Source organism: Canis lupus, chromosome 17 (genome assembly GCF_048164855.1).
Source record: "Canis lupus baileyi chromosome 17, mCanLup2.hap1, whole genome shotgun sequence".
NCBI classification, from domain to species: domain Eukaryota; kingdom Metazoa; phylum Chordata; class Mammalia; order Carnivora; family Canidae; genus Canis; species Canis lupus.
The window spans coordinates 55023412-55045470 of NC_132854.1; the positions used below are offsets into that span (position 1 = coordinate 55023412).

A 22059-nucleotide genomic window follows, 5' to 3' on the forward strand; every position below is an offset into this window, starting at 1 on the left:
ATACCCACTCTACTCATGAAGTGGTGTGTATTATTTTAAGGTAGATTAGTTATAAATGTATATAGCAAACTCTAAGGCAATAACTAAAAAACATTAAAAGTTTGTTGAGAGAAAATGGAATATACTCAATATCAGAAAAACTTAAAAAGGAGGAAAAGATATAAATTTTAAACATTTTATTTAATCATGAGAGACACAGAGAGAGAGAGGCAGGCAGAGAGGCAGAGACACAGGCAGAGGGAGAAGCAGGCCCCATGCAGGAAGCCCGACGTGGGACTTGATCCCAGGTCTCTAGGATCAGGCCCTGGGCTGAAGGCAGCGCTAAACCGCTGAGCCACCTTTATTTAAAATGTTGTTTTAAAAGAACAAAGGCAATGAAAAAGTTATAAACATATTAATCCAACTATATCAATAATTGCTTTAAATGTAAATGGCTGAAATATTATCAATTAAAAGACAAACACTACCAAGTGGATAAAAAAAAGACCCATTTTAAAAAACAAAGATATATGTAGATTAAGGGGGTCTATAAGAAACACACTTTAAATATAAAGATATATGTAGATTAAATGTGAAAAGATGAAGATATTATGCCATGATAACACTAATCAAAATAAAGCTAGAATAGCTTCATTAATTTCAGGAAATGCAGACTTCAGAACAAGAAAAAGTTACCAGGAATAAAGAGTCATTACCTAATGAAAGGATCAATTCTCCATGAGAACATAACAAGCCTTAACACACAATGGCCTAACAATAGGCATCAACATACATGAGGCAAAAACTGATAGAACCAAAATTAAAAACTGGTTAGTCTATCCACTATTATTTATACTTAAAGACTTCAACACTGTTCTATCCTCATCAGTAACTGCAGATCCAGGAGGTAGAGAATCAGTAAGGACACAGTTGAACCGAACAGCATCAATGAACTAGACCTAAGTGACACCTGAAAAATACTTCATCCAACAAAATATGCCCTTTCATGCTCACATGGAACACTCACCATAAAACACATCACAAAAAATATGAAAGGATAGAAACAACATTGAGAATGCTCTCAAACCACAGTGGAATTAAACTAAAGGTCAATAACAAATATTCACAGGTAGATGAAAATCCCAAGATACATGGAGATTAAACAACATACTTCAAAATAACACACTGGTGTAAAAAAAAAAAATCCTCAAGAGAAATTTTAAAATATTTAGAACTACAAGATGAAAATACAATTTATCAGAATACTGGGATAGTGCAAAAACAATGCTTAGAAAGAAGAGCAATATAAACCTAAGGCAAGTAGAAGAAATAAAAATTAGAACAGAAATCGATGAGATGGAAAACTCTAAAATACAGAAAAAAAAAAAAAAAAGTAAAAAAACCTGGCTATTTTATCAGTAAGATTGATAAATCTCTGGCCAGGCTAACAAGTGGAAAAGAAGAAACAACTAATATTACAAATGAAAGAGGGGCCATTACAGCCAGTCCTTTGGATATTAAAAGCTATTAAGGAGTATTATGAATAACCCTATCACTACAAATTTGAAAACTTGAGATGAAATAATTCCATAAAAGATACACTCTATCAAAACTTACACAAGAAACAAACTGAATAGGGTTATCTGTATTAAAGAAATAGAATCAGCAGTTAATAGCCTTCACAAGAAGAAAGCACCAAGCTCATATGGCTTCACTGGTGAACACTAGCAAATATTTAAGGAAATGATACTAACTTTCTGCAATCTCTTTCAGAAAGAAGAAATAAAGGGAATAATTCCTCACTCTACGAGGCAAATCTAGTATCAAAATCAGACACAGACATTACAAGAAAGGAAAATTACAGATCAGTAGCTCTCATGAACACAAAAATATTTAGCAAAACCCAAATTGTATTTGACACAAAAGTAAATCCTAATGATGTCTATCAATATTAGTTCATTAATTGCAAAAAATGTGCAACCCAGAAGTGAGAGGTTAAGAACAAAGTAAAATATGAGAGGGAAAATAGGGTATATGATTGGGGGTTGCGGGGGCCTCTCTGTACTTTCTGGCCAATTTTCCTGTAAAACTAAAATATTTCCTGTAAATAAAATAAGTAAAAATAAAATAAACTTTTTTTAAAAAGAGTGGATTTTAAAAATTGCATACTAAGAAAATATCCCTTTTATCTACATTAAACACTGAGGTTCTATAAAATACGTTCCTGAGAACATGCATTCTTTTTGGCAAAGATATTTAGCAATCAAAGGTGCAATAAAATTCTATTTTGACAGGTCTTTCAAATGCCATCTTTGTTGCTTACTGATTATGTGCCCTTGGGCAGATTCTGAAACCTCTGGGCTTCAGTAACTTTGTGTGTAAAATGAAAAAGGTCACCTTTCTCACAGGTCTGCTAGGTTACATTAGGTAAATACATATAAAGCACCTGGCCAAAGCTGCACAGAGCAGGCATGTGTTTGTTCTTTTCTCCCTCATTTGCCCTAAAATTCTAACTCAAGAAGGATAATATGCCCTCTTTCAAACAGGTATTTCTCAAACAAAGGTAAACCTGTAGTACCCAGAGAGGCCCATGCAACCATTAAACAAACACCTTGTGTCTTACAGGAGCTCAATTTAAAAATTTGGGCGAAAAAAGCTAATTATTTCATTGTAATTTAAAATGTTGGTATGCTAAAACATCGCTATAGTATTCGCACTTGTATTTCAAAACTATGCTGATTTCATTAGAACGTAGGCCACATTCTCAGATTTCCAGGGCTGCTACTTCATCTTCTGCTGTTTGGGACACATCCCAAACCTTTCCACTGAGGTAGCCTTTGGTTTCTAATTTTAATTACGTTACTAAACACAAGTTGATTTTCTTCTCATTGTCAGTCCCGTGTCAACAGTTTAGCTCCAAAGGGCCTGGTTACCCTTAAATTAGCAAGAATCACCTGAAAAATAACATTTTTCACATTATGCAAGTCATTTAAAATGGAATGTATAGTTAATCTCAGCCAGAACTAAGCAAGCAAAGAATGGAAGACTGTACATTTTAAACTAGGACTCCTCAAGGCCTTAGCTACTACTTTTTTTTTTCCCACTCAACTGTACACACTTGCCAGTACATGAAGACTAACTACTAGCCTAATTTTTAGATACAAAATATTTTGCATATCACTACAGAATTTTTGTGTATAAAATTAAGCACCTTACTGGATAGGTAAGGATAAACAAAGTGACAGGGGTAGTCTAAGGCCAAACAGGTGGAACACACCTGTCATGTGTTGGCTCGGTGTCACACATTGAGAACAATGATAAACTGAAGCATGTTCAGAAATTTAAAAAAAAAAAAAAAAAAAAAGACTTTTACGGAGTTCAAAACAAAGTTACATGAGTAAGAGCAATAAAATGGAGGTGCTTGATCTATTTAAAAATAAGCGCAACAAAACACGCTTGAAATTAATGCTGGAAAACAGCCATCTTACAACACCGGAAGGCTGTCATATTTGAAGGAAATCAACCTATGTTGTCCAGAACTAGGATCAACATGAGAAGGCAGCAGCTTGTGGTCAGGAGCCCCGAGTCCTACAGTTGTTTATCAACTGCGTGATATCAGATATACAGGAGATATCCTTGCATGTTCATTACTTTGTATAAAACAAGGATGCTAACTAGACAAGGTCTATGGTAGTTAAAAAAAAAAAATAGGACACGGAAGCAAATACGGATCAACTTCACACCATTAGAGTATCCTAAATATGGGGTCATCTACCTCATGAAGTAGTGAGTTGTATCTCTAGTTTACACACCAACACAATCTTTTGCGCTACCATAAAGGTGAAAATGGAATAGTGAACTATTTTAACTGAACACCAATGTCCACAAGCTAGTATTCTTATAATAAGAATTAAAAGATAGGATAAAAGATTATTATGATTTCTATGGTACCATCTATTGAATAAACTATACTCGTATTTCTAGGGGGAAATAAACCTAAATCATTTTTCTAGATCATTTGTATTGGATATTGAATTTTCCTTTGTTTCTAGATGTACTAAATAGTATATGCTAACACTTTTACTCTGTGAACCTACTTAATATTCCTCAGAGAAGAGTAGCATGTTTTTCTCTAAATGATTTTACATGCTAGCCAACATTATTATTTTTTAAGCCTTATGTAACAAATTCCCCTAAGTTGCAGCATAAATGCATACTTTTAAAACTCAAAATTTCTTAAACCAAGATAAAAATTATTCAGTACAACTGTTTTCTAGTTCTAGATAGCACTTAAGAAAAACAGGCAAAATGAAGCCAGACAATAATCTCATGGAATATGTACTCCACTTTCCATACAAATTGTAATATTTTAATAGTGCTCAGAGCTTAAGAAATACTAAATTAAAAGTGGATGATAACACTAAGAGAGAGTGCACAGATAAAAGATGCCCTGACACATAGGAGGCTAAGTATACCAAAGAAACAATATCTGGGTGGGTATATGTTATCTAAATGCATTCCAAAGTCCTACAAAAACAAATCTGTGATTTATCTTTTTCTCTTCTCTGGCAGAGACGTTTTTAGAAAAATTATTTTCCTAATTCTACACCTGTCTCAAAATCCAAGGATATCTGTTGTAGTTTACCATCAGACATTTCATTGAACACATTTTTTAACATTTTTCTACCTATGCCATACCTTACCTCGAGTAGAGATCCCTTTTGATCATAATTCCTGAAAATTCCGAAGCATACTTTGAAGTTCCCTAACATTTTTAATGCAGTGATCTAATTACCTTGATGATATTAGTGGAAATAATTTTAGAGCACCTATGTGCTTATTTTTGAAAACAAAAATCTTTCACATTTTAGGACTATATTAATATGCAATCTTTTTAACAGGAAGTAAAAATACCTGAATGAAAAGAAAGCAAAAAATTGCTTAGGATGTCTAAGCACTGACATTTTACCCAATTATTTCAATATAGCAAAGCAAAATAAGAATAAGATGTGAGCTCATATTTACAAAAAACTGTAAGGTCAGTTCTTTGTCAGCCACACTGTTTATATGACATTTACTTTTTTTTAAACAAAAGCTATTTTGTCTCCTCACTAAAGAACAAAACAAAATTTTATACTATAGTTAATCCAATGAATGATGGTGAAACAATAAGCCTATGTTCTCATACCTCAAAGATATAAAGGTAAGCCATGTTTAACATTCTGTAATGTTTTTATTTTGAAGACAAATGTAGGAAGAGTCCACATAATAAAAATTAAAGTATATAAAACTCTCATTTCACCATTATTTTTACATTATGATCGAAGTTTCTAGTACAAAATTTTTATTCAACACCCCACACCCCAGTCTTTTAAGCATGTATAGTTAAAGCTTATAAAATTTTTTAATTCAAGTAAAAAATATAGCCTTCCATTGAAATAGGTCTGTGAATCTTTTAATGGCTTTAATTCTAAAACCAAAATCTTATCCACAGAATCTTAACTTCTTTTCCAAACTTACCAGAGTAATAAGGCCAAGAATTTCAGCTTCCTGCTATCCCCCAAACAGTAACTATTCTATATCAGAATTTCCTTTTTATTTTTTCAGAGTGTAATTTCCTTGGGAAGCCAAACTGTTTCATTTTAATCCACAAGTTGTCATTAATCCAACTTTTATTTCTTGTCTAGGACCCCATTCCAACATTGATTTTTAATTTTTGGAGTCCACTTCTTAATCAAAAGGAAAATCCCTCTTGCTTCTAGAAAACTACATAGAAAAGGTAAATTGTTCCAGTGGCTTCAATTAAGTTTATGTAGCTATAATCATAAAAACTAAGCTTTATCCTTTTCCATGTTGTCTTGATAAAGTTAAAAGCAAGAGACTCTTAAAATTTCTCTTATGATTATCAGTTCAAACAGAACATTAAAATATAAAATATTTTTTGTCTCCTGTTAACAGCTCTAGTGAATTGGGTAGTTTTCCAATCGGCCATTATTTCCAAATGCTTTTTTTTTTTTTCCTAAGGCGAGGATTTGTCTTTTATATGCTATTTTGTAACGGGTTTTACCTTTCCGTTTATATTTTGATCAATCTCACTTTAAAAGATTTGACCATGTTTATTCCTGATATTTACAATATTTGCTCGAGAGTTTTAATGGTTTGCAAAATGGACACACCAAAATGGCATCTAAAAAAAAAAAAAAAGAAACCAACCCCCTTCTGGAAACAAAGATGAAGCTAATCAGGAAAATGGGAAAAAAGACTAAATAAATAGATTACCTATTTCATACATTTGGCACTGGGTGACCCAATGAATAATCATTTTAATTTAACAGTTTTTTAAAAATTTTTTCAAAAAAGATTAACATACACAAGAATAGGATATATATTCAGAAATACTTAGAGGATGACACATAAAATTAAAATACACTTAAAAATATTGTTTTCATTGTCTACTCCTGAAACAAAATAAGCCATTTATCAGTAAGTGCATTTTTTTCATGGAGAAAATATTTATTAGTTTTCAAATGATCACATAATACAAATATTACACAATTAGTCATTCTAGGAAAAAAATTAGCTTATACTAATAATCATAAAATAAACACTGAAAAATATAGAATTGCATAGTGACACGAAATATAAAAAAATCTGAAAGGAAAATGTATCAAAATAAAAGTTTAAATAAACAAATCAGTTCACATTAATATACAAAAAGTTTCACTTTTAAATAGCTTTTAGTGGCATGAGGTAAATGGAAATGCACTTACATTTCTTTTGCACACTTTAAGGAACAGAGCTAAAATTTAATCAAAGCATGAGGTTAAGAGATTAAATCACTTTTCATCTTTAAAGCTGAAACAAAAGGCTTATAATCGCACAGGCCATAAACTGGTTGGTACTGTGGTTCAAAGAGTTCAACTTAATTTCCAAGCAAATTTCACTTTCATTTCCCCTGAGTTCTTTCTAAAATGGTGGGTATTTTTAAATTTATGTGTTTGTAAAGACTGTCTTATTCATATTTAACAGCAACAAATCAAGTTAAAAAGCTGTAATCATTTATGGGAATTCAGAGCTCCCTACGGAAATTTTAGTTCAAATTGATCTTTTAAACTTTTAAGTACTATACAAAAATTTATAATTAATGAGGCAAAAAACAGGTCTCATGGAAAGAAAGACTAAAGGCCAAGTTATAACTTAGTAAATGTGGTTCCTAAGACCTTCAAGATTCCTAAAACATTTTAGATGCTCCCATATTAAGGATTCTAGAATTTCTATTCCAAAAAACTATACCAAATAAAACAAACTGGCAGCATCAAATAACTTTCAAAAACTTCCTTAATAACTTTTGACTATTTAATAGATACCAAAGAGAAAAATAGAAACATTTTGATAACTACTTCCATTTGGGTAACTATTTTGCAACACTTATTCACATGTAGAGGCTTATTCTAATACTACTAATAGCCTTTGCTCTTATAAAACACTTCTTCGTTTCAGTATCATTCAAACTTCAAGGCAGAACAATACCTCAAATTTAACAGATATTTACTACTTTAGAAGACCGACCAACCTATTTGATCTCAAAAGATGTCTTTATACTGGTATCTTTGTTGATTTGACAAATAAGAATTAAGGCTCAAGACCAGAAAAAGATAAGCCTGAAAGAGTGTATCCTAACACTAAACATAATTTGGGAATAATTAAGTTCACCTTTTGTTTACTAGCTCTTTTCAGTGTCAGGCAACAAAAAACAGTTTGAGAAGTCTTTGGGATCTCCTATACTACTAAAAAAAACGGGGGCGGGGGGTTGCCTGCTTCATTAAGGTGATTTTTCAATCCCACAAATCTTTTAAGTGAAACAGAGAGCTGCTTTTAAAAGAAAGGAGTCTCTCATATTTCCTCTATTTCAGTCTTCTGAATAGAAAGGAATGTTTGCATGGCCATGTAAAACTCCAATCTGAAAAAATTATTTCATTATTTGAGCCTTTCCGTTTCCAGACCAAGAGTACACCAGAGTAAATCTTAAAGTTTATAAATGACAAGAACAGGTGGCTCTCTCATCCTTGTGTCTTCTAGATATATTGCGTGGCTCCGTTCACCACTGCCTTCCAAACTGCAGGTGCTGCATGTGTGACAGATATCATCCATGAAGGCTCTGCTAGAAGAGTTCCTTTTGCTGAAGAAGTATGATGTTTACCAGTTGAAAGAAATCTGGGCAATTAGAGAACAAATAAACCGGTCTCCCATTATCAAGATACCTGGAGTCACAGAAGGAATCCACCAAGGAAAAATGAAAACTTGCCAAAGACACCAAAGTTCACGTTCTACCCACTGTAGATGATAAGAACTTCCTGGAATCAAATCCTACCCTTGGCATCAAAGAAACTAAGAGAAAACCATCTTAATGCCATGGGAAACATCTAGGACAAGGCTCTTTTGCCACAAATAACATTATTCCTAGGGAATGGGAAACTACTTATGAGTATATATTTAACGTAGCTTTCAGGGATAATATATCCTGAAACTTATAATCATTCACATTCATCTTATTAAAGAATGAAGCCTCGATTTGACAGTAAAACCATAAAGGTACTATCATTGTATCTTCTAAAAGATCTAATTCATATGAAGTCCTAAAGTTTGAGTTAGGAAAAAGACCAAAAAGTTCTAACAGAGTAGGATAACACCTGGACATCAGACAGCATAAATTAGGACAGTTCAGATGTCCAGCTTGCCCAAAGATGAAATACAAAAACTTCTTAATTACTGGAATATAAAAGAGCACTTAGAAGTCCACTAATACCATTAAAGGTTAAAATGGGCAAACATTCCTTTTTAAAATTCCCGTGGACTATACAAGCAGTCACCAAATCTAGTGCCCAAATCATCCACTGCTTTAATTATCTGGAGAGAAAATTAAATAAACTGTTAGGTATCTGTTTTGAATGGGCACTAGTTAGCATTCTTAGAAAAAAAAATAAACAGGTTGCAGCCCCACTTGGTTCTTATAATGAACCCAATAGAATTAAATGGGCAATGGAAGGACACTCCAATCTATAAATAAACCCAAGTAAATAATGGAAAGCACCCACTTGTTTATTATCCTTTCCCACTCTCTCCAGAAGCTGGATATTCTGCTTCCAAGGGTTCAGTGGAGAAAGTGGACCCCTGACGTCAAAAGCTCTCCGTGGTCTTGGCTGTATCTGTGGTTCTAGGATCACTCCTTGCACCTCTGGTAGGAGAGAAGCACTGAAATAGAGAGCTGAATATAGATTTAAGAAAAAATTCTTATTAAGAAATTACATTCTCTGGTCATTTGAGTTTGTAATGACTTATCCTCAGGATAAAAAGGAGCTACCCTTGAGCATACTTTCTTTAGTGCCTCCTTAATTTGAACTTTAGAAATCTGTCACCACAAATGATTAATTCTTCAGTAACTATTAAGAAGGGACCTATCGTGGTGTAAGCCGTAACATTCTCTGTGACAAACCACCCGACTTCGAGTGGAAGACCAACTCAAAAAAATGATAAATTAGGACTAGAAACAAGAGCACAGTTGTCTTAAAGGGACCGGGAAAGGCACTCGACCTCAGATATATCAAAGGAGGAGTTCCAGTTAATCTTCTGCCAAAGAGAAGAAGATGGATTGAAAAGGAGAAACAGAATAATCAAGCATATTAACAGAAATATTACTAAACTTTGGGAATTGTCTAAGAAGCTGAATTTGTTCTCGTTTTAAAGTCTCCAGTAATTTAAAGAATTAATCAGACTACAGTCCCATATTACAGCAATACAAAGCTAAACCTAAATTTTATCAAGCTACGACTACTGTCCCTAGAAAAGATTCATTCTTCAAGCACTCATATTTAAAAGTAGGAGGGCAGAACAGTGGACATAGGGAATACAATCTCCAAATCTTTTATAAATTGTATGATCATTGGTTTGGGGTCAAGAAGGACCAGGAAATAAATCATTAATGGCTATAATGCAGGAATTAAAGCAGTAAGATATACCCAAATAATAGATGATGATAAAGACACTGGAAAATAGTTTACTTTATTATAGGAATAAGGTAAATAAGAGAAAGAAGTCAAAGCACATAGCATCTGATCAAGGAAAAGCTGAAAGGAGAGTAAGATCGGCAGATATGTATTTAAAGTTACAGGGACTGCAGGGTAAACTTTAACGTAAGTAGAAAATAGATAATTGTACTTTGTAGTACAGAGTGATAAATCCCTATTAAATTTCAGATCTTATTCTTAAATAGAAAGGTGCTGCACATTCCTTTTGTATAGAACACAGTCACAGTATAGTATTTCATGGACATGTTATATTTGTGGATAAATTAAGAAAAAAATGTTATCGGGTAATTTCTCTCTCACGCCAACTGGTTATCAGAAAGGTTCCTTACCTGTTAGTGGAACGAGGATTGTGCTCTCTTGTTCTCTATCAATCAACCAACAAAGGTTATAGTCTCAGCACTAAGAAAGTAGCAACCAACCAAAGTTAGTGTTTTAAAGCCTTCACTTCCTCTTGGCTCTGGCAGCCAGTTTGGAAATATACCAACAGCTGAAAAGGAATCGTTATTCCATTACCTAACAACATTTAGACTCAATTTTTTTTAAAGCCTGAAGAAGAAAGACAAGCTAACCCTTCTACTTTAGGAATATATCCAATTCTGTACAAGTGAGAAATGAAAACAGTTTGGACTAAGAAAAGAAAACCTATGAATTTAACCATCAAATCTGTGATTTCCAAAATGTAAAGAAGTGAAAAAAGATATCTAAAAGAAGTCCAGGGGGTGCAAGTGCCATCTAGCAAGAGGTATCAACTAACTACGAAAGTACCTTATAAGCCTATGTGGCAGCTATTTTTTTTTTTTTATTTTTAAGTTTCCAATAGATTTTAAGTCCTAAAGTCTTTGAGTTTTGAAGACTATACTTTTTAAGCAATAGCTTACCACAGTATTTCATAGTATAATCACATTGAGGAGGTCACATATCACATTATGAGGGATGATGAGAGGAAAGGAGTACAAACTAGAAAAAGATCTGAATACTAAATATCTCAAGAATTGTACTCTAATTAGGTATTTTCAAGAGTCAAAAAACAAAACACTATAATCCCAAATAGATTAACAAAGTATTCCACAGCTGGAGTTCTTAAGGGGGTGCTTTTCAACAGATGAGAAAAGCTTAGCATTAATACATCATAGCTAGCTTATTTATGTATTCATTGTACCTACAGTAGGCCCCACAGCCATCTTAGTAGTACCTACAGACCCCCTGTGGTTTTGCTCTCTGTGGTTCCAGTTACCCTGTTCAACCATGATCCAAAAGCAGATGATCCTGACACATCATCAGAAGGTCAACAACAGCCTAATGCTACGTCACATTGGTCATTCACCTCACTTCATCTCATCACTAGCATTTTATCATCTCACATCATTACAAATAGAAGGGTGAAGACATGCGATAAGATGTTGAGAGACAGACCACATTCACATAACTTTTATCACATTTTTGTTATCATTGTTCTATTTTATTACTGTTGTTCATCTTTTCCTGATCTAATTTATAAGTGAAACTTTATCATAGGTATGTTATGCACAGAGAAAAAGACAGTATATACAGGGTTCGGTAATACCCACATTTTCAGATATTCACTTGGAGTCTTGGAAGATAAGGAGGGATTACTGTATACTGTGCAAACAGGTGCTATAAAAGTATTTTTTTAATTATTAAAAATGTACCCTCTAGTCTTTTCTAATCAATTCCCTTGAAAAATGATTATTTTTCATATCTAATATTTTAATATAAACTATAAGATTAAAGATTCCCAAATTAATGAGATCTAAGTAAACTTTAACCACTTTAAAGTTTTAAAAAGTAAATTCAGAAACTATGAAGATATGATTTCCCAAATTTCCCCGTTTTCCCTTATTTCTTGAATACTAATCAGTAGTAACAGTGCATCTGATTGAAAACACAGACAAAAAGGGAGCATTCCACTTGGGAACAGGAAATACAACTAGTAATTTTTTTTTTTTTTTAAGTTACAGGCTCGCTTCACTTTCAAAATGAAAAATAACTCCTAACAAATCATATTTTGCTCAGATTAATAGTAGGCTAAGTTTACAATTTCTCATACAGTAGGAGCTCTAAAGCCTTGATTTCTTTACCATACCCCACAGGATTCATAACTGAAAAATACAAACATATTAAAAGCAAAAACAAATGGTCTTAGGATAGATAATTATAGGGCTGGAGAAGCAGATCCACTCATAAACTTCTCCCAAGTGAGATTACTTTCAGGAAATAACTTGTTTTGCCTGATGTACCAAAACTTGTGGATTCAACATATTCATACTCAAAAATGAATAAACAAATGTCCTTAAATAGAAATTATTTTGAATCATTGAGAAGCGCTCGTATCTCTCTTGCTTCAAGAGTTAATTATTTATGAAGACTATGGATTTGATAATGTATCATTTATAAAGAAAAATGTAAAGGCACTTTCAAAATGAGATCATTATTCAAACAAGAAAGAGCAGCCATTGTGAGACTACTATTGACAAAGGCTCTTAAGAATGACACAGTAGGACCTTACTTAATTCTATTTTAAGACACCACTCTTCTACGTGATGTTTAAAGAGATGGAAAAAATAAGCACTCCACTGGAGAACTTGTATTTCAACTGCTAAGAGAATAAATTTCAAAACAAAGCTAACAAATCCACCAGTGCTAAAATGCCACAAAGGAACTCAAATGGATGTTAGGAGGTCTACTAATCCACTACACCTCAATAAAATCACTTGAACCTTATCAATAATATTTCAATTTTTAAAGATTCTTAGTGAAAATTCAGTTATATTCAAATCAGAAACAATAAATCTAAGAATTTTATATATAAATACCACTCTGAGAAATTCTCCTGAAATGTTCAGACTAGACTATTTGCAGTATTTGTTCTCAGTACTAAATTACTAAATGAGCATGTACTGCTTATTAGTTTTAAGCATTGCTAATACTGAAGAAAGAGAAAAACCTAAGCCTAATCATTTTTAAGCAACGAAATAAGAGGCAATATGTTTCTATAAACTATTTCTATTCATTTGTATTATAACTAAAATTGAACTTGCTGATTTACATATTTATACATCATCTATAAAACAAAACATTCTATGCTAAGTTAAGCCATGATATAACATATTCTTAACTCATCTTTCATCACTCCTTACTAGTTCTAAGGCTGTCTATAAAGAAAAGAATTTCTCACAAACCCCTCCAGGTTCCCAGAACAGTCCCAGCTGGCAGTAAGAAGAAAATCAAGAAAACCATAACAGAAACCGTATCTCCAGAAAGAGCTGACACAGTGAGTTAATTCTGTAAATGTTTTACAAATGAATGAAGACTACTGATCAAGAAACAAAAAGAAGAATTTTGTCAAGTGGCTGATTATCTAAAGTAGACACTAAAATGTTCAACTTTCTAACCCCAAAGAAAATAAAAATTATCAAAAATACTACTTTCATGTATCTCTTCTGGAAGAAATCAATTTCTAGGATGGTTTTTCCAACACGGTCAGCAGAACTTCAAAGGTATCCTAAGATGATAAAAATTTTTGCTAAATTATAACACCTATTATAGATTTTCTACTGGTCTTTTCCAGATTCAAAATTAGTAAGAAATCAGATATTGCCAGAACACCCAATTTTAGATATTCAGTTTGAAAAAGGGAGATCATGCCAAAAAGCAAAGGAACTAACAAACAAAACCAGCTTCTTTAGAATTAGCCATGGTATTGTACTGACTCTGGAGAAAACGATTACTTCTAATCCACAATCTTGTATATACTGTTGAGTAGGATACACTTCAAAAACACAAAAATAAGGAAGAAAGCCTGAAACTTTAAGGAATGCAGAGCATTATGAGGCAGAGAGAGGGAGAAGCAGACTCCCCACTAAGCAGGGAGCCTGATGCAAGGCTCTACCCTAGGACCCTGAGATGATGACCTGAGCCCAAGGCAGACGCTTAACCTAGGCACCCCAAGAAGAAAGTAGTAGTAAGAATGAAAAACCCTAATTATTAGAATGTTTCAAGATCTACCAAATTCTAAGATTAACCATATATTTTCTCTTCACCCTTTTGGAAATGATACTACCCAAAAATGTTATTGAGATTCAAGTTACTCCACTAGGTCTAAACATCAAGTATTTGTTAACAGATAAACAAGAGACAAGTAATGTGTTTTCATGATCCACGGATTAAGGTAGAAGATGAAGTAAAACAGATAAACAATGCATAACACATTTTTTAAAGTAGTTAATCTACCACAGAATAAAAGACAAAAGGCAATCATAAAAATATACATTGTGTTAAAAAAAAAAAAACAGCAACTTCAAGGTCAAGAAGATTAAACACAAACTTATTTAAATTTTCCATTGCCTACTTTGAATGAAAAAGGCCTCTAGATTTGACAAGGAAAGAAAACCTTGGTAAAAGTATATTGTTAAGAAAATTTTCTAAATTGCCCTCATAAATTCTTTTCATAATTAATCCAGACTATTATTTTTACCTCTTTTCCACCTGTTTATTTTGCTAGTATGAAATATTTGGCTTTGTTCTTATAATGGCCAGCATATACTGAAGTATATATACAAGATACCAGGGGGGGAAAAAGGATTATCTTTCTATCACATTTTTTTATTCCAGTACCTTGGATTGTGCTACATCCCTAATAAGTGCATTCAGAAACAGATGAAAAGACTACAGAAAGAAAAACAGTGATGTTTTATGAATTATGCTGCCTTTACATTAATTCCTTTGAGACACTTATCCATCTATAACAAGAAATACATCAATAACAAAATATGTTACAGTATTAAATTCAAAAGGTTCTGATCAAGCAAGATTGATGGATGCTAAAATTAATGGAAATTATGATGAGAATATAGGAGAATATGAGAAATTGAAAATATGATGAGAAACAAGATATTTATAATGTCACAAAATATCTCCCCATAAAACACTTGCTATTCACAAAAGGGGAAAAAAGAATAATTTTAAGAGTATAGAAACTTGGCAGATCTATCTTTAACCAAATGATCAAGATAATGTCACCAGTAACAGAACAATCAATACCATATACCTCCTGATATAATGCACTGACTAATGTTAAGGACATCATATCATTTCTGTGGTATCCTTGCCAAAAATGCATTATCCCAATTTGTTCATGAGAAATACCAGACACACAAGTTAAGGGACATTCTAACTAGCTAGTATTCTTCAAAAATGTCAAAGTCAAAAAAAAAAAAAAAAAAAGTTAAAGTCATGAAAGGCAAAGAGAAAATGAGGAAGCATCCCAGATTGGAGGAGTCTAAGGAGACATGGTAATTAGTGCAAGAGTATGAGATCCTAGGTTAGATCCTGGACCAGAAAAAGGTCACTTAGTGAATGGACAATGGTCAAAATTCAAATAAAGTTTACAGATTTGCTAGTAGTAAATCCTGATTTCTATGTTTGTTCTTTGGTTATATAAAATAAGACCATGAAGGAAAACTGGGTAAAGTATATGAGAATTTTATGAAATCTGCGACTTTTTGGTAAATCTAAAATTATCTTAAAATAAACTAAAAAATAAAACAGGTTCTGAATAAGGTACCATATTTGACATATCCATGGAATGTCCACTAAGAAATATAAATCTACATTTTTCATATGAAAAGTTTACACCAATCTTTCTTTAAAAACAAATCCTAATGGAAATAATAGCATTATGTCATGTTCTGTACAAATATCAGAAAATTAATCAGATGATGTTTTTTAATTTCTTTGGGAAATAGTTCTCTATACAGAGAACTCTGATTCAGAAGTATATGAAATCAAAAGAGAAAACCTCACCCACAAACAGAAAAACTGAAGTATGTTTATGTTAAACAACTAGTTGTAGAAATTAGCTTTAGACTACAGTAAACATATGATAGAATAGGTAGATAAGAAACCAAAAGCTGTCCCAAGTTAATTATCATGTATAAACTTCTGCTACATTATAAAAATGGGAGGAATAAAAAATTCTGCTCAGTTTTTCTTTAAAAATGTCTGTAGGAAACGAAGTTTAGTGCCATCAGTGTCCCTCTTGCATTTTTTTTTTTTTACTAAAAATCAAATGATGAAGCTTCAAAATAATTTATTTTTTAATCTAATTATTTAAGTCATCCTCTACACTCAACGTGGGGCTCAAACTCACAATCCTGAAAGTCACATCCTGTTCTCCGTGAGCCAGCCAAATAATTTACATTCACTTGTAAAAATCAGTTACAAATAAAATAATGACTTTTTTTTTTTAGATTTTTATTTATTTATTCATGAGAGACAGAAGGTGGGGGGGGACAGAGACACAGGCAGAGGGAGAGGCAGGCTCCTTGCAGGGAGCCTGATGTGGGACTCAATCCTGGGTCTCCAGGACCACACCCTGGGCCGAAGGCGGTGCTAAACCACTGAGCCACCCAGGGCTGCCCGACCTTTTCATTTTTTAACATTTATTGAACTTAGTATATAGCAAGTAATATATTATGCATTTTATATATACTGCCTCATTCAATCTTCAAAATAACTCTGACATATACAATATTAAAATGATCACAATTTTACTGATGAGGAAACTAAGGCACAAAGTAATAAAGTAACTCACCTAAGATCATACACCTAGTAGCTGTAAGAGCAGGAAATTCAAAACCAGTTTGTCTCCAGGATCCAGAATCCTAATTTTATACTTTTCTAAGTCATATTATTTTCATTAACAATTAAATATTTTCTTTTCAAATATTAGTATATGACAAACTGCTAGTGTTTTAAGTAGAATTCTGAAATTCTTTCCTTCGATTTCATTTAAATATAGATGAGTTGATAGTTATTTACTTTGTCATTTCTATCAACCAATCAAAGTTTGACAAGGCAATAAAACTTAGAAATGAAGTGCAGCAAAACTCCATATCAGCAAAATAAATAATCTAGAAACAGATGTTTCTATTGAACCTGAAAAGCCTGTATCTAAAAGTAAATTGAAATGGTAATCAGAATTCTCTCTTACCTTTTAAGTATCTACAAAGAAGATGCAGAAAGATTTTTTTACATTTGAATTTCTAGTTTACATATCTATTGACTTGCCTAACAAATCTATAGCATAGTCTTTTAAATGCATAAAAATTTCAAAGAATTTAATGATTCTAATTATTTTAATGTAATTTAAATATCGTATCTACAATTTAAGTCATCATTTCTGTTATGATGAGCATGATTAAAATAATAATCTGGCAGTAACAAATTAGACTTTATTCTCTACTGATTGACAGCTCAATTCTACTACCCAGAGAACAGTCTTTGGTTTGTTACAGAATATAAGATATTCTGTATGGATGTCTTAATTGTCCTCAATTGCAGTGTATTTTAAAAGTTATTTATGGATAGCTTGCAATATATTTACTCAAATTCTTTTATATATATATATAAATTTTGCATATATATGTATGTGTATATATATATACGTATATATATATATATGAGATCAAAGAAAGGTCGTTTGCTTCCTCATTTCAATTTGAGTCCAATAAAAATCAAATATAATTATATAAATGTAAATATGATAGAAACAATAAAACTGTATATAATACTTCATATAAGAACAGGGCGTCTTCCAATTCTTTATCAATAAAATGGGGCAGGTTCTTTAAAAGACATATCTAGTTACAAATAATGCCTTTAATCTACTCTATTAAACTTGTCTGCACACTGAGGCTGCAGTGACAAAAAGAACATCATAATGTCAATAGCATCCACAAGTTTTAGAGAGAAGGAAACCTTTCCATTGGAAATTAAGACAGCACGTGTTAATCAACTACTCATCAGATAAGTTCTATGCAGTAATGAGATTACACAACAGAAAAATGAGAAATGTCCAACCTGATATGCTATCTTAAATTTAAATCCTGGAAAAATACCTTAATCCTGGTATTTTACTGACCATTTACCACTTCCATAGCTGATTCTACTTTCCAGACATTTTGGGAATAAGATTGTATAGTCCTAATCCATGTCTTGAAAAGGAAAATACTGCCAAAAAGGTATGAAGGGAAAAAAATATCACCACTGTCAAGTTAATAATCTGAGAAATACAACTTTGACAAAAAATACATGAAGTTTAGTTAGCATTGTATAGGCTATCAATACAATTTTGAAAAAGTCACAACAAATCTTGGATTAAAACCCTTGAAAGTGCCAATACTACTAAAGTTCTCAATTCAGCAAGACTTTACATATGGATATACCCTCATTAAGAAATAAGTCATGTATATTCCTTCACGTTTTAATAAATCGCTCCTTTAAATTTTATTCAGAATACGAGAGTATAGTACTTCTCTTTCCATTCTTCCCTCAAAACTTGAGTCAAATTTCTTAAACTGTTAAATGCAGCTAGTAGTTTTAAAAATTCTGACATTCCAGTTTTACAGTGGTCTACCTTCAAAGACATTCCCAAAAGAGACATTCCTTCCTTAATCTACCAATAGATCTTCAGAAACATCTCCGATAATCATTCTTTCCACCCCTTTGATAAATCTTTTAGTCCCCAAGACTTCAGTTTTTGTCCTCAGAATTTGACATCCCTTTTTTTATTTTCTTAATCCATTTCTCAAATAAGCGTAACATAGAGAATGGATAAATGGGAGATGAGAACGTTCAGCTGGCTCATTTACTTTGTTAATAACATTAAACTTTAAAACATAAGAAACACAAGTTAGTAAAAAGTTCTACATTAATGGTAATCAAAGCATAGAACAAACTGATTAGCCTCCCTATCTCTGAATGTTTACAGAGTTAACTAGTTCTTTCTATCCTGTTTACAGATTTCCCCCAGGAATATATTAACTCATAGGAAGTCTATCCCCCTAAGGTCTGTAAACCATTTACAATGACAAGGCCAATTAAATGAGGCTGCAAATATGTCAGTGCTGTAGTTCTCAAAATATGTTCTTAAACTTCAGCCAGATGGCTCACTTGGTATATATACTCACGTGACAACAATTTTACTTTTATTTCTAATATAAATCGAATACTTATGAAAAACAGGATGGTATAGCAAGAAAGGAACTGTTGAGGGTAGAATAATAATTGTACAGAAGAAATCCAGTGAAGTCTGCCACCACTACTTAACTATACGGCCCAAAACATTTCTCATATGTAATATGAAGGGGATTAACATTTCCCAAGTGCATTACAAAGAACACTAGTTCTATAGGGCATTCACAAATGTTAGATGATCAAAAAGGTTGGTAAGGTTAGTGATTAATAAATAAAATTGTCTCTCTTCTGCAGAATTTCAGTCTCTAATACATTAAAATACAAGGTTAACCTCCAAGATGTATATAACAAAAAACATTCCCCAAGATGCCTGGGCTCTAGAATTTTTTTTTTTCCTTGAAGAAGTGGTATACAAAAACACTACTTTTGAAACTTTTATACTAAATTTCAAAATCCAGTTCAATGAATCTTTGAAACCTAAAAACCAGGTACTGACCCATTATCTTATTAAAAACAAATTGATTAATTCCATTCATTCTAAGGAGATAGTGTTCAGTCCCATATGGTACCGAGTATGGAACAGATGGTCTTCAGGACACTAGGCCCATCTAAAACAACCTTTAAAATGAAAAAGTTTAAGAATCACTTAATTAGGGTAATAGTTCTATCTTGGAAATATTAACAAATGCCAGAAGACACTATATTCTCTGTAAGTAATCCCTACCCTATTAAGAAAGAGAGGAAGGCATGCTTTGCAATAACTTTTGTTTTTATAAATTTAAGAATTTCTAAGCACTGGGGGATCCCTGTGTGGCTCAGCAGTTTAGTGCCTGCCTTCAGCCCAGGGCATGATCCTGGAGTCCCAGGACTGAGTTCTACATGGGGCTCCCTGCATGGAGCCTGCCTCTCCCTCTGCCTGTGTCTCTTCCTCCGTCTCTCTCTCATGAATAAATAATCTTTTAAAAAAAGAAAAAAAAGAGAATTTCTAAGCACTTCTCAAATAGTTGTAATACAGTCCCAGCAGCCTAAGACTCAGAAGAATTAATCTCTGATGCCATTATTAGTAATAAATTCCCTTTTTTATATGCATCTAGAATGGTGATACAAGATACATGCCATTCCTAGGAGGACTGAGAGAGATTAGTCCTTCTTCTTCCTATAGGGATTAATTCCCTTATGGAGCCCCAGGAAAGAAAGCCTATACCAAAAATGTCACAAAGGTGCAGAATCACTGGTTTAGAAAGCTATAGTATGTAGAAAGTCTATAACTACGTAGACAAGCTTTTAATTTTAATTTACAGTGCTTCTGAAAGGAATCATTTTTACTTGCACAATAATAAAAGCAGCTACCGTGCACAAAAACTACTAAGAACTGAGCTAGGTGCATTACATCCTTTATCCCTTCTAATCCTCCCAACAACAGTGCAAGGGTAACTATTACTCCCACTTCACAGGTAAGTAAATTGGGCTTACGCTTACATTTACAAAGGTCACACAATAAAAAGGTGGCATAAACAAGATTAGATACCAGATCTGATGCCAAAGCTAATGCTCGTTAAACACTACCTCCTTGTCCTCTATGCTTCTTAATCCATAGCCTTGGTTAATCAACTCATTTGAATCAAAAAGCTCTCATGCACACCATTTACAGAACTAAGCATAATGTAACTTAATTTTGAGAATTCAGAAGTTATATCAAGATCTTATGATGCTTCTTCAGAATACTAGACAAAACTCTTGAAAACCAAAACCATGACTTTTTTTGTGTCCTTAGTACCTTTGTTCAGTGCTACCATACATAACATTCAAATATTTCTTAAGTAAATAAATCATCACAATACCAGGAAAGACTAGAAGTGCTATAAAAAAGCCTCAAAGGCTAACAGACAACTGCTTAAACTAGCCTAGTTTTTCTAGAACATTTTATATTGCTAGCTATAGAGATGTAGACAACAAAACTGTTAAGTAATTTATCAATCATCACCAGATCCTCCTCTTTTCCTTCTGTAGCCTTTAATGGTCTTCTATACCTATTTCTCTGTTTCTGCTCTCTTACTCATGTGTTAAGACTCTAACTCAGACCACTAAATGGCATTTAGGTCACATATTAATAAGCTCAAATACAGCACAACTCAGGTTTTGTTAGGCCAGGTGTCTACTTGTTAAAAAGCTTTTGCATTTTGGATTCATTTCTTAATAAGAAAATTTAATGAAATACTGGTAGATCCTCATGAGCTAAAAATTTTAGTACAACTAGAAACTAAACCTTTAAATAAAAGAAAAAACCCAAAGCATGTCTTTCGGCCTTCCATTTCACAAAAGGCAATCCTACTTTTAAACATTCTCCCTTCAATATGATTGCCTACCTGGATTGGGAAGAATGCAAATTTAGACTGTCAAAAGTGTATCAATAAGTAAAATGTCTAGAAATGCAATCAACTTGTACAAGATGTGAAAATTACTGGCTTTCAGTAGCTTTTAGCTATTTCACATTAGTGGAGAGTGAAATTATGGAAAAAGTGATTAAGATTTACACTATATTACTATTAAATGATAAATTTACTAGATCCATTAAGATCTTTATTATTAACTACAATTTTTTAAGAAATTCCAATTGCTTCTTTCTAGAGTTTCAATGTTTATAAATCAAGGAAAATATAATGAAAATGAAGGAAAGAACCTCTACTGTAAAAAAAACTTTGAATTAAAAGAATACCTAATGCAATTCTTTAAAAAAATAATAATAATAAACTCCCTCTTCTAAGATAATAAGCAAGAAGACAAGGTAAATCCTGTTCTTCAACTTACTACAGGGTATTCACATAAACTAGCACTTTCTTATTCCAGTAATAAGCAGGAGATGCAAATATAAGCTATAACCATTCAAAATTAAAAGATTTGAGTTATAAAATGTACCATTATGATTCAACTGATTAAAGGGAGTTTTCTACTTTACAAAGTATCAATGTAATTTGATGTTAAGCCTTAATATATATAT

The 22059-nt window shown here is 32.5% G+C and overlaps 1 protein-coding gene across 7 annotated transcripts in view; it reads right to left on the bottom strand.

Annotated features, from left to right (window-relative positions):
• TSC22D1 (TSC22 domain family member 1) overlaps positions 1-22059 on the bottom strand; it is a 130812-nt gene that overhangs the window by 89306 nt on the left and 19447 nt on the right. The window contains exons 2-3 of one of the 7 annotated variants that reach the window (XR_012010150.1): positions 9075-9244; positions 5193-8193 (exon numbers count right to left, since the gene is read on the bottom strand). The exons of 1 other annotated variant lie outside the window; for it this stretch is intronic. Coding sequence is in view for 3 of the 6 variants with exons in the window: in XM_072782998.1 (XP_072639099.1) it covers positions 8176-8193; positions 9075-9231 (175 nt within the window). In the remaining 3 variants the exon portion in view is untranslated. Of the gene's footprint in view, positions 1-5192; positions 8241-9074; positions 9245-22059 lie in introns of those variants that run through there. 5 more of the 7 variants (XR_012010151.1, XM_072782998.1, XM_072782999.1 and 2 more) reach the window with 5 other exon arrangements.